This window comes from Chrysoperla carnea, chromosome 2 (assembly GCF_905475395.1).
Source record: "Chrysoperla carnea chromosome 2, inChrCarn1.1, whole genome shotgun sequence".
NCBI classification, from domain to species: Eukaryota; Metazoa; Arthropoda; class Insecta; order Neuroptera; family Chrysopidae; genus Chrysoperla; species Chrysoperla carnea.
The window spans coordinates 39,536,492-39,550,839 of NC_058338.1; the positions used below are offsets into that span (position 1 = coordinate 39,536,492).

At 27.3% G+C, this 14,348-nt stretch overlaps 1 protein-coding gene across 1 annotated transcript in view; it reads right to left on the reverse strand.

The window, feature by feature from the left end:
* LOC123292682 (paired mesoderm homeobox protein 2A-like) overlaps window positions 1–3,146 on the reverse strand; it is an 83,406-nt gene extending 80,260 nt beyond the window's left edge. The window contains exon 1 of the mRNA XM_044873394.1: window positions 2,813–3,146. Coding sequence (XP_044729329.1) covers window positions 2,813–3,146 — 334 coding nt within the window. The remainder of the gene's footprint in view (window positions 1–2,812) is intronic.
* Window positions 3,147–14,348: the final 11,202 nt, after the last annotated feature.

Sequence of the window (14,348 nt, forward strand, 5' to 3'; positions counted from 1 at the left end):
TACTTTAAAAAATAATAACAAGAATATTATTCGATTATCTAGAAAAGTTTAAATAATTGCACTAGTCAAAGTCATTTCGGGATTATTTTTCACTAATTTAAAATCTTGAATTTAAAAATGGTCACCCTCCAGTGGGTGATAAGCAACATTTGTTTTTATTTATAAAAAGATCAGCATGTATCTGTTTCCATATTATTTTGCAATAAGTAATATTTGATTGTTTATGTGATATAATATGTTTCACGTCGGCACGCGGGTCTGTGTGTCTTTTTCATGGCTTCGTTATATATTAGCAAATGGAAATTGATAAAAAATATTTCTTCCCGAATTTTTAAACAAGGGTGAATTACAATAACGTCCTATAAAATCTTTTAGGAGCGATTACGATATCCGTTGCGCCGCGATTTGACAACTGTTTTTTATTTAAACTTCTAAAGTAAACAGGGATTTTTTACAAGATCCGTACATTTTTTATTCTAAAAAGTACACGATCAACCTAATATTTTCTTTAAATATGCTAACAATCAGAAAATATTTAAAATATAACTAACCATTTAAATTTCTTCCAATACCACCTTTCTTGAAAGTTCCTCAATCAAATGAATATATTATTCAAATCTATAAGGTGATAAATACATTTAAAGTCGTTTTTGAACGCGCAAAATTAAAATTTTTTTACTAGAAAACAAGAAATTCAATTTTTAACTTGAAATTCAGATGGAGTCAGCTCTCCTTTGGGCAATTATTTACCGCTTGTGATTAAAATTTAAAAAAAATATTATTTTTTTTATTTAATTTTCTTAAGGCTTTCTAAAAAGTCGTTTGAAAATTATAATATGTATTCTTTTAAATATTTTAAAGTTCAAATCAAGAAGAAAACAAAATATGCTGCAGTGTTTTGACTTATCTTCGTTTATTTTAATATTCTAAACTAAAGTAATTGTATCGTCAGTAATACAAAATCAACATCTAAAATATAGTTTATTCAAGACTGTTTTAGAATAAATTTCAAAGATTTAAATTTATTATAAAATAGACTAACTCGTAGCTATTTTCAAAAATTTTCCATTAAAAGTCTTCAAATAAATTTTCTGTTACATTTCAAAAGTTTGAAAAAATGTAAAATATCGTAGTTTTTCGAGACAAGGACTTAAGGTATTTCCAGCATGGTATTTGCAGTTTCTATGTTAAAGCAATGGTACAATTTTTTTTTCGACAGAATTTAACGAAAAATTAAATTTAAGAATTTAATAATGCTTACTATTAATTCCCAAAGTTTCAGAAATTTTGACCGTTTAAAATGGGAAATAATTATGCCAACGTCCCAATTTCGATCAATTTACGTCAAAATTAATATCTCGAAAGTGAAAATTAATTTCTAAATTTTTTTTTTAGAATTTTATTGTATAAACATTTTTTTCTACTTTTTCTTCAATATATAATAATATCATAAAAAATAGTTGGAGAGACCGGACATTTTACATGCTTTAAATGGGACTAGTTCATCTTTAAAATTGCAAAGTATGGAAAAATGACTTATAGGTAGAAAAATAATCAAAAATTACAAACTCTTGTAAGAAATGAGTACTTACTTAATAAAATATTTTATAAATATATATATAAATAAAAAAAGAGAAAATTTAAGAGGAAATTAATAAAATTTTGTGAAAAATAAAAAAGTAAAGGATTTTGTGAAATTGTTAAAGGAAAAGACTGTCGACCAAATTGGCTGATTTCTAATGCTATTATACCTACTTTTGTAAACTATGTAATTTATATTTTTAATGCTTAATTAATTAGAAAATAAAAATTTACCTCCTGAAATTTCGCTAAATATTTATCTATAAAGGTAAATATGCAAAGCATTAAAGTTGAAAATTTAACATTAAATTTAAAAATAGTTTAACAAAAATCAAAAATTCACAAATTCTTGAAAATTCCTTCAATGATTTAAAAAAAATTCTAATTTAGATTTAAGTTAAATTAGAATAATATATTGATTATCACAGGTTTCAAACCACTATCAACATAATCAGAGAAAATCATAATATGTGTAACAAACAATTACAAAGTCTCATCTTCCGTCGGGCTTGTTTTCATTTGGTTACTGAAAGAATTTTAATATTTACAAACATAAAATGATTATTTTTCTTTATTCTAATAGTTATTAAATAAAGGAAAAAAAAAGCAGTCATCAAAAATGACACCAAATTATCAACATAAATCTAAATCCCGGCATATATACACCAAATTTATAAAAACATTATTCGACAAAATGATAAAAGGTGCTTAAAACACTATTAAAAAGATTTTGCTCAAAAAAAACTAATCATGTTGAAAAAATTGTTTTGTTTTTATCCCATAGGACACAGAAATAATCCACTGTTTATTTCAGAAGAGTTTCGATTCAGAAACTAGAAAAATCAAAATATACAGACTGATAGGATATATCACACTCTACAACTTTTGTGTGAATTGCAAGGAACTGCGTAAAATCACGAATGCAAAAAATTTTATAATTTTCCGAAATTTCTCATTTATACAAAAATTTATGTCCTACAAATCAAAAGTAACAATTTGGTACAGGCGAGAAGCGATCTTTCTTTTGCCCCAACGATAATTTAATCTCTATGTGTTACCATTCAAGTTTTACAAAATCACAATCAAACGATTTTTGCATGATCGGATTTTATAAAATGCTTTTCCGGGCAGCAACATGTTTTCACTTAGAATGATTTGTTGAATCAATGATTCTACTAAGTCTACAATTTACAGGACCCAAAGACGTATTTAGTAAACAAAAACTGGTTACCTTGCAAATTCATTGAAGTTGGAAACATGGAAGCCCTATGATGGACATCTTGATGGTGTGGTCTTGTTCCCATTGCCACAGCACATTGAGATGCGGACACGTGATGACCGACACCCATTGCTGCAGCCGTAGATCCACTCGTTGGATTATAAGATCGAGCCATACTTGCCGCGGCAGCCGTATATCGATATGCCGCTTGTGACATTTGACTGCATGACGTTAAATCACCGTACGAACATGGCATATTCGCTAGACCCGTCGGATCCATACTTGATTGTAAGCAGCTCGAATCAAAACCAGCAGCTGCTGCCTGATTTAAATATGAATAATCCATTTTTAAATCACTTCAAATCACTGAATAAATCACAAAATTGTTCACAATACACGGTAGAAAAAATACACAAAATTGTTCTTTAAGTAAATGAAATTGTTAAAAACATAAACAAAAAATTTAAATCGTAATCAAAATTATAATACAATATTAATTATTTAATCAAAAAATTATTATAGTTTATAAATTGAATTTTAAATGTTCCCGCCTACTTGATTATAAGATTATTATAGATAAGATTATGATAATATCATTTAAAATAAATTGATAATAAATAATATTACTGAGTAAAGGCGCGCACGATTCATTTGTTGAAACAAAAGATATAGTCAGTAAGTATTAAGTATATACAATAGTTATTTCAGTTACATAAAGTTGCCTTACTTAATATTTTAGTTGTGGCGGTAAATTTGTAATATATAAACATAGACGAAACTTTATGTAACAATTTTATAAAATAATTAGATCAAAATCAGTTATTAAATTATTTGCGATTACGTGTTACTATAATAATATTGACGACAGAGGGTTTATTTTTTTTTTATATTCTGTTTTTTGTTTCGTTTTATTTTTTGCTGGTTCAATGTTGTTTAAGATAGCAAAGATAAAGAGAAGACCCGAGCAACTTGCAAGGCCGAAATCAAATGATAAGCTTAATTCAATAATAACGTGGAATAAGGGTTTTGTATTATAACATTGGGCGGTTGATTTGCGTTAAAAATAACAAGTCGCGCAGGGTGGTTTTTGTTATAAAGGTGTGTCTTAACATCCATAATCATTTGTATAAACCAATCATATACTTCTATCTATGTATCCTATTGGATTATTTGTTATGTGACGTCATTATATGCTATGTTTGTGTATAACCGTTCATAGGGGGTGAGTATTTGAATGTTATATGTAGGGTAAAATACTTCAGACTGAAATGAGTATAAAAACGAGGTATCTACAATGGGTTGTATATTTCCCTACGGATTGTAGATATGTTTTACCCGTGTTTGTCTACTGTTCGATGTCCATATGTATTCAGTATTACTACAGTGCTGCCACCATCATTGACTGTAGTGAGCAACCAACTACATATATACGACCAGTGGAACAGACACTGCATGAAAAGAATCATCTCTTGTTTGTTTTTGGCCTTCTCTATAAACTTGCCGTGCTAGATTTGTGTGGCTCACACGGTTTTCTGTTGTTTTTTTTTTTCTAGAATGACTTTCGTGTCACATATATTTTGTAGAAAATCTTTCCAATTATCTTTATTATATATATTTAGCAGAGGTATTATTGTCCAACCTTTTTACTATACATATTTTTTTCTTTTAATGTCTAAAAAAGAAATCCATATTTATTTTTCTTTAAACTTTAAAGCACTTTACATACAAAGTATAAATAGTATTTCAAAACTATTTATCCAGAAATTTAGACGCCAGAAAAAATTTATTTTATGCGTTTATATTAAATTTATTTATATTATTGTTATATTATAAGTACGGTAATTATTACTTTAACTTGCTTTTTCAACAGGACTTACTTTTACATTTCAGCTATTTATTTGCATTTATGTTAAGTTTTGTTAATAATTTTTTGCTTTTCAGATGAAGATAGATTAGCAGATAAATGAACTATGCAGGCTACGCAAGGTCAAAAACATAGAAAAAGCATTTCCGGACGTTTGGGATAGGTACAAAATACTTTTTTTCATTTTCTGTCAAACTTTGTACAGTTTTGTGCGAGTAAATCGTAAATATTTTATCGAAACAAATGTTATATGCAATAAAGAACATAAAGATCTATACACATTCTCTTCACTTACTGATAACCGAAAACTGAATCAATCTCAAATTGATCAAGATTTTAAAAAATCTGCAAGAATTTTATAAAATGTCAAATATTCCTTTAAACGACAAAAATAAAATGATAACGATTCTATCAATGTTAGAAATTCTAAAAATGTTTTAAATATATCTCTCTAGTCTTCTATTATTTATATTTCTTGTGTTTGTAATTGAACTTTTCCTAAACGGATGGATCAATTTTGGCAAAATTTTTTGTGTATGTTTAAGTGGAGGTGAGGATGGTTTAGATTTCGATCCACTACAACTGTTTTTGAAGGTTTTGCTCTAAAAAAATTAAAATTTCATTAAATGGTGGGAGCGCATATAAATCGTATTTAACATTATATATATTACAACTTACTATGACTGTGTATTTTTTATTAGTATTAGTGTATTATTTATTATTGAAATTACATTATTATTACAACCTACTAGGAACTGAAGGATAGGCCATAGGACGAATAGATAGAAGATGGGTTTAGCTGGATTCACTTTTTATTTTGGAACTTACAATTTTTTTAGTGAATTTACACTATAAATTGTTTAATGTGAGATATTAAAAAGGTAATTGTTTAATAAGCTTTAAATAAATTTTATAACAAGAACAAACTTTTTTCTGAAACCTTACACCCTTTGATTCATGTCTTATCATCACCCTCCAAAAAACTGTTTCTTTTATTCATGTCTTATGAATTTTTAGTTTTCGTATTTTGATTTATTTAGCAAATTTTTAAATAAGAAAATAGTTTAAATTTATTAAACACATCAAACCCAAAAGTGAATGATTCAGACATACAAGTTGATTGAAAATCAACACAAATTATTATCATTCCAATTTACTTATATCTTGTAAAAAAAATAGTTTTTCAGCTTTATTTTTACCCGGCTTCTAAATATGTATGGGTATTCCTACGTGGCACACTAGAGACCAAACGAGTGGACCAATTATGATTATTCTTGCATTCAATCGATTTGTCTTAGCCTTGCGAATGCTATTGAAGGTATTGCAGTAATGAAAATTCAATATAGAAAAAATGCAAGTCAACGAACTATGTGAAATGGATTATCACTGAATAAATATTAAAAATAGACAAATCGATTCACGTAATAATCATTAAACTTCACTCGTTTAGTCTCTATGAAAGTCGACTGTTAACCTAAGTATTGTAAGTACGATATCATTGAATAGGTATTTGAAAACTCTTCTGGTTCTAGATTTTGATGGGTCCCGACTGTTAAGATCGCTATAAACTGCTGGACTTGTTTTTTTTTTCAGATTATATTTAACGCAGTTTAAATTTTTATTTCTGATAGAAAGTTAATGAACTCCCCGCTCCACTTCTCCCAAGTAATGAAAAATAAATGATGTTTTTATGTTTCTATCTGTCCCCAATGCGAGAATAATATTCCTCTAATTGCGTATACAGGACGGCATGCCAATAACATACCTAAAATTACGTCTATAATACACCTAAAATTACCATAATTTTCTTCATTTTTTACCAAAGTTTTTCCGTTAAAAGAGATAGGTGACCTTTAAATTCTTAAACTTTATAAAATTATCAAAAGTAATTCATGAGTTAAGCAAAAATTTAAAACTCGCCCCAATACCTACATAAATTTTTGTGTTACAGATACGTATTTCGAGTACAAGGTATTCCTTTTTTTAAACGAACGTTAAGTTCGTTAAATGACAAAGAACCAGAATCTGGCATTAAAAGTATGTACCTAGTTAAATTAAAAAAAAAAAGAAGTTGATCTCTGTTTGACCCGGAAATCTCGAGAAAATAAGAAGATATTTTGCAGTAAAATTATTCTTTCAGAAAAATTTAAAAAACTATTCTTCGATTTATACAAGGTACGTAGACCCATTAATCAACCTCAAATGAAGCTTTTCTACTATTTTCACTAGTCAAACGTTTAATGGGAGGTACAAGTAAATGTTACATGAGAAAACAAGAAGAAGGGTTTTCAATCTTTTTGTTAAAATATAACAGATTTTTAGAAACTTTGTTGAAACCGAAAACAGGCAATGTTTTTTTTTAATCTTAGTTAAGTAATCCGATAAGTCTATGTGTTTAGTTACAAAATTGTTGTTTCATTCTCCAGTACTGTGCATAAGTAACATTGCAGTACTGAATCAGGATATCCACCAGAAGCCCATAATATATCGACTCCGCTATAACTATTGTTAATGTTACTATTTCTTCAATGGTCAAGTCAGTATGGCGTTCACACCGATCCGGACATAGTTGATGATTACATTTTTTGTAACTTTGATCACATGTATCAATAATTAATGACTAATTTCATACTTAGCACCTTTTTTGTTGTCCTACAGATTACCACCTAACACAGTAAAATAAAAATAAAAGTACTTGAAAATTATGAATCAAATATTGCAGATCACTCTTCAATATTTTGTAATTTGCATAAATCTTGTATAGAAACCAATTTATTATGTATAACTGTAAATGTGTAAGTGTAAGTACATGTAATAATAATATATGTCGTCTCATGCTATAGTTTTGTTGTTTTTCTTAAAAACCATTTCACTGATTGCTTTTATATATAGAGAAAATGATTATACAATCTATACATATACATACTTAATATATAAATTACAATATAAAATATGTCAATAATATCTTTTAGATACCAACTAAAACCAATACTGTGTGCTTTTAGGTATTCATATGACTACTGTAAGACTGTTAACTGTTACTACTGTGTTATTTGCTATATACTTGGTACATTTAGAATAATATCGGTTCTGTTTCTTGTATATGCATAGAGGCCGTTGTAGAATAATACTGTATACCTTTACATGATATGGCTCAAGAGCCAACCGTTGTAAACTTTCATTGATAATACTGAAAATTCTTTCTTTTTTTTTTTAAATTAAATACCTTGGCATCATAAAAGGTACAAAATCTGAGGGACTAACTTCTAAAAGCGAGTAATCTTAGAAATATCTAAATACAAAAATAACTCCGAATTTTTAAATAAAATTGTCTAAATAGTAATAAAATGCATTTTGTTATACCATGTATATGAAATATATCAAGATATACTAAGTTTAGTCCCAAGTTGTAACGCTTAAAAATATTGATGTTATAAACAAAATTTGGGTATAGGTGTTCATAAAATCACCTAATTAGTCCATTTCCGGTTATCTATCCGGTTATCAGTCCATTTCAGTCTGTCTGTCTGTCCGCCTGACAACACGATAACTCAAAAACGAAAAAATATATCAAGTTGATTTTTACAGCGTGCTCAGGACATGAAAAGTGAGATCGAGTTCGTTCGTTCGTTCAACATAGGTCAATTGGGTCTTGAGTCATAGGGCCATTTTGTAAGCCGTTAGAAATATAACAAAAGTTTAAACGTAAAAAATGTTTCTTATAAAAAAATTTTGTTTGAAAATTTTTTTCGTAAACTTTTAAACGTGACGCGAAATTAGGTTCTAAGGGTATTTTGGGTCATATTTCTATGACTAATTGACGTATCTGCTTTTGGTGAAATATCAAAGCTTACTAATACAAATTATTTTTCAGCTGGTAAATTGACTGCTACTAAAAGCAATGTAGAAATGTATTATTTTCTCCATTATAAACACGCTTTATTCGAGCTAGCCGCGGTGTGTTAAGGACGAAAACCATGCTTAAACTTTATAACTTTAAAAAGCTATTACAACAAACTTAAATTCAATAATAATTACTAATATATATAAATAATATATTTATAAATTATTTTATACAACAATAATTATAATCATTTAATTTAAATGTCAATAAACATCAATCGTGTGTTTAAAATATACCTATCGTAATACATCATACAATGTAATAATACATAATACATAAACAAATTTTGTTACAATTCTAACTACAATAACATATCATTACAATATACTTAATAATAGTTCAATCATAAAGGCAAAAATAAAGAGAATATATTCAAAAAAAATTTGCCTCTACGAAAATTCTCATAGCAGAGGACTTCTGTTTTACACTATACTACAAACTTAAAATTAGTGAACATTGTTTTGCCATAATTTTGAAAAAGTAGAATATCCATCGCCCAACTCATTAAAAATTGTAATTTTACTTGTCGGACGACAAGCACGTTTTGGAACTAAGTTCCTTATCGCACGTTACGATTTCTTTGCTGGTTGGGAGGTAAAACCACAAAAAATGCAACAGACTACAAAATCCGACATATAGGTTACCCAGGAAACTAAAACTTCACTAATTGATTCTGCTTGCCATGAATTTTGGAATATGCAAAAACATTTTACAAACTGTCAATTGGAATTTTCTGTACTAAATTTATGTTTTTTCATCCAAAAAGATGAGGTGTGAGTTATCAGAAGTTAAACATAATAGAGATAATTTAAAGTAAATACAAGAAAATTTTATGTTATTTCATATTAAATATGCTATATGCAGATCAATTGAATTGTGAGTAATGTACCTACATATTGGGTTGACTACTAAATCAGAAATATGCCTTTTTTAAACTAATATTACAATTAATTCATAAAGTATGGAGTTAAAGTAGCTATAATATTTAATTATTTAAACAATAAAGCAAGTATTTGACTTAAATTAATACTTTTTTTCAGAATTACCAATGCACAGATATGCAAACAGATCGAGAGAGAAAAAATAAAAACAATCAAAAGAAACTAATTAAACTAAACCTGCAAGGTAGCGTACAACAAAACTAATATTATACTTATTTATACGAAATGAACATAGTCCCTACCGCTTGTCTCACAACACCTCTCGTTCTTTTTTTATTATTCAGTTCGAACAAAATTATTTCGATTATCAATAATTTTAACTGGGTATTTACTATACCATTTACATGTGACGAATTGAAAGTTGGTCATAACCCAAGTCACCCAACGGATATATGTCAGTAAAAATTGCATATATGTAAGTTACACTGACGGATAGAAAAATATTTTAACATGTATTATAGCTTCAGTGATGTACGAGGCGTACTTATATAATATACATATTATGACGATTGCAACTTTTTCAACTTTTTTAATCGTTATATCTCTGAAACAGTGGTTCTTAGGAAAAAAGTATTGAGACATCTTTATATTTAATTATCTGATCTACAATTTTCGTTTGGGCTAACTTCATGATAAAACTTACCGTTTTGATGAAAATCACGAAAAATCTTCGTGATATTTGACCCTGCATAAATTTTTTTCCTCGACTCGGATCGATGAGGACTTTTTAGTTTTCATTTATGATGGTGTTTTGAACAATCCCCCCAAATTTTAACCGGGTACGAATTTTTGTACCTTGACTCATATTTTTATTTAATTTGACCGGATAAACAATAAAATACAGGTGTGATGTTTATGCATGGATCTGTATGCATGGTTTGAGTTGGTCATGTAGTAAAACATGTAGTTATGTACCTTCAATTCGTATACATTATACAACATGTAGGCCATATAACATGTAATACGTTTCTATATTTTCAATATAATATTGAGGTAGTCACTCATACACGTATGTAATTGTATTATAGTTTAAATAACTAATTGACGTTAATAGTATAATATAATCTGTGTATGTTTATAATGAAGGTTTAAATTCATGCTATTATGCAATACTCTAAAAGTTCAAACCAAAATGTATTGGTTTTTATACTATGCGTATTATTTTAGATAAGCGGCAAACCCCAGAAAAAATTCTTAGAAATGAAAATGCCTGACCAATCACTGAAAATGTGAATGCGACAAAACATGTTTATACTTTTCGTAAATATTGAACCAAAAAGAGAGATTGATAAAAAAAACCAATTTGTGGGAGTGGACTATTAATTATTATAAAAAAATGAATTTATAAACTAATAAACAGTTGTTTTTTATATTCTAAAATGCTTTCTAAGGCTAAAACGGGCAGAATAAAACACTTTTTAGTCGTGTAATTTTTCCAAAAAATACGTTTTAAAAAAGTTATAACAAAAAGTCCAAAAATGGCTAAAGATGGCCATTTTCAAAATTTTTTATTTCGGCGAATTTTGAACGAATTTTAAAAACTGACTTTAAAATAAGAAAATATACATTTACTCGTCGGAAAATCTATGTATACATGTAGCGTTTTTTTCCGAGTTAAAAAACATTATACGGTTCAATTCGAATAAAGCGCGCGCAAAATGAGTTTTTATAAGTTTTTTGGATCATTTTTCCACAATATTAACGTGGGAAGCAGAAAATGGAGAATATTTACTGGGTTTTTTTTATTTAAGGGAAATATTTAAGAGTTTTATATCATTTTATATGTTTTTTAGCCCGCTGAATTTTTAAAAAAGAAAAAATCTATGAAAATTTGTAGAAAATGGTGAAATTTTTTGATCACTGATGACGAATTTGGTAAGTAAAACAAACAAAACTTATTTATATAACAAACTTGCAGTGATCGACCGACGTGCTAAAATAGTTTTACATAATACTTAATGTAATTGACATTCTTGTAGATATTAATTCATGTGTTACATGTAAATCAAATGCTTCTTCATACAATATATAAATTCTAGTAAGTACATATTATTTATTGATAATATCGATAGCAAGTATAAAAAGTACAATCACATAAAATAATACCTTCTTTACCTATTTGTGCTTCAACTTAATACTAGATTCGAAATAAAGAATACAAAATAATTACACTGGGCATCAGGGAAATGCAACTTTCCCACCCATTCTATATATGTATGTTGTGAAAATTTTTAGTACATTTTCGAAATTTATGACTTTAAATAATTGAAGTTAAGTTTGTTTTTCACTTTTTGAAAATTATCGATTTTAAAGTTCCCACCTAGATTCAACCGAATATTTTTTTTATAGTTTGTGGATTATTCGGAATTCATGTACAAATGCATTTATGAATAAAATTGTTTTCCAAATACATGTTAATATAATATTTAAAATATTTATAGCTAGCTAATAATTATGTATGTATGCAGAGCTACATAATTAATTATGTTTACTTTTCAATTTTAAATGAATACATGATAATAATATTAATTGTTGTATGTAACAACATTATTTTATATGAATGAATTAAATAAAAAATATTTATTTATTATTATTATTATTATTATTATTTTATATTAAAGTCAATAAAATTGATTGATTTATTAATAAATATGAACTATTTGTATGTTATAATTATATAATAAACATAGATTTTAATCATAGTTGAATAAGTTCAATATCATCAATTATAACATATATTTATTATTACAAACCATTCATCTGTGGTACGCGTACCCAAATACAAATTTTGGTAAGTATCATCGTAAAGGAATAGATTTGTGTCCTAAATTTGAAAAAATTGATTTATACGATACATTAATATCTGATTTACACCAAAAAAGTATTATTTATAATTTAAAAAAATCACTATTTACATTATGTACTTTGCATTTTCAAAAACCAAATCAAATTTACTTCGACAACAGTGTAGAGAATCATGGCGTCTTGAATGACATCACGACTTGCCATACAATTATTTTTGTTATACGTCTTGCAAACAATCGTTAAGTTATATCCAATTGTGATCAAGTAGATAACCTATTAAAATGTAATGTTGTTTATATAGTGACGTAATTCTTTCACAATACATTTAATTGGTGTTTGCTGTCACGTGACCAGTAGCATAATTTTATTAAAATTATTTTTTTTTAATAATAATAATCCCTAATTTTTATAAAAAATTATTTTGTGTTTTGTTATCTATCATGATTAATCCTCAGAAACTTTTATCCAACCTATATATTCTTAGTGGGCAAAAGCCTATTCGAGCCAATAGTAAAAGTGTGCAATCCAGCAGGTTTTATCTCAATCAGAGTTTTTTGAGGAATTGAAAATTAGAGTGTAGAGTATTTAAAAATTCTACTTTTAAGGAAACCCAATTAAAATTATTTCCCCCACACAAGTTAAAATAATTTTGTTATAATGTTTGTATAAAAAAATAATTTTTAAAAAGGTAAAATAATTTTTATTACAACATGTTTCAATATTTTCATTTAAATAACCAAGATGTATTATTTAAACAAAACTCTCCGGCGAAAAAACGAACTCCGCTGTCGTTGAGAGCTTCCCTATTAACAACGTGAAAAAAATTTTTAGTTAGAAGTATTAAATTTTTGTATATTGTAAACTATTCGATAAAATGTAAATATTTGTTGAAAAATGTTTCATTCTATTTTGGTATGATTTTGAAATATTGTGCATCATTTATGACCATTTTACGGGTGAAACCTAAATTATCAATTACGAAATATTTTTAACAAATTATCAATTTCAAAACAAACTACAATATAGCTACGCTATTTTGTTTTTTTGCGCTTTCACCATTTTGATTAGGTATATTATGTATTTTAGTCACTATCATAGTTTCCATAGTTTCCTATTGTTATCAGAACTAAAGCCTTATGTAAACTTTCACCTAAATCGAAAATTTAAAGTTTCTGAATAATCAATTGCCAAATATTTTGAACTGAAATAAAATATACTAACCAAGACTAGTACTTATTTCAACGATTTTAAAACATACCTGCACTTCCTAAATACACACAGATATACATTAGTGTAAACTTCCCAAGATCTTAGAAAGATAGTAAACAGAAATTGTTTGTTGTGTTGAAATATTAGTGGAATCTATCCACTGTACGATGGTGCTGCTTATATAACTTATTTTAACTTACATCCTTTAACTCAATAAAAGAAGCTCTCGAGTCTTAACTAGAATCTAGTAAAACTAAATCATTTATAGTAATTCAATATTATGGAATTTTTTTAGTCTCAAATAGATTGGGCCAAGAAATCACGTCTCCATACAAATTTTGCCTCCATTTTTCACCCCCTTAGGGGTAGAATTTCAGAAAGTTCTTTCTTATTGGATGCCTACGTTATACGAAGAACACACCCTCCAAGTTTCAGGTCTCTACGATGGGCGATTTAGGACGTGACAAAGCATTTATCAAAGATTTTATATAGAAATCTGGGTATAAGATATGTATTGCCAAAAAACATTCGGCTAGTTTTTTGTTATTGTCAATTTTTTGAAATTTTAAGTGATACTTTTTCTAATTCAGAAACATTTATTAGATATTTCTTTTTTTATCTGATTACATATTGTGTCTTTTTTAATATTTTATTTTACCTCCTCATATAATAATGGTGGCTTACGTCTCGTTTTAGAAGACAGATTTTCTTTGGTTTTATCATTTATTTCTTCATAATGATACCAGAAACAGTTCGGGAGTAAAAAATAAAACAGCTAAAACTATTTGAATGAAAATTTGAATTGAAAACACCCATATATATTTT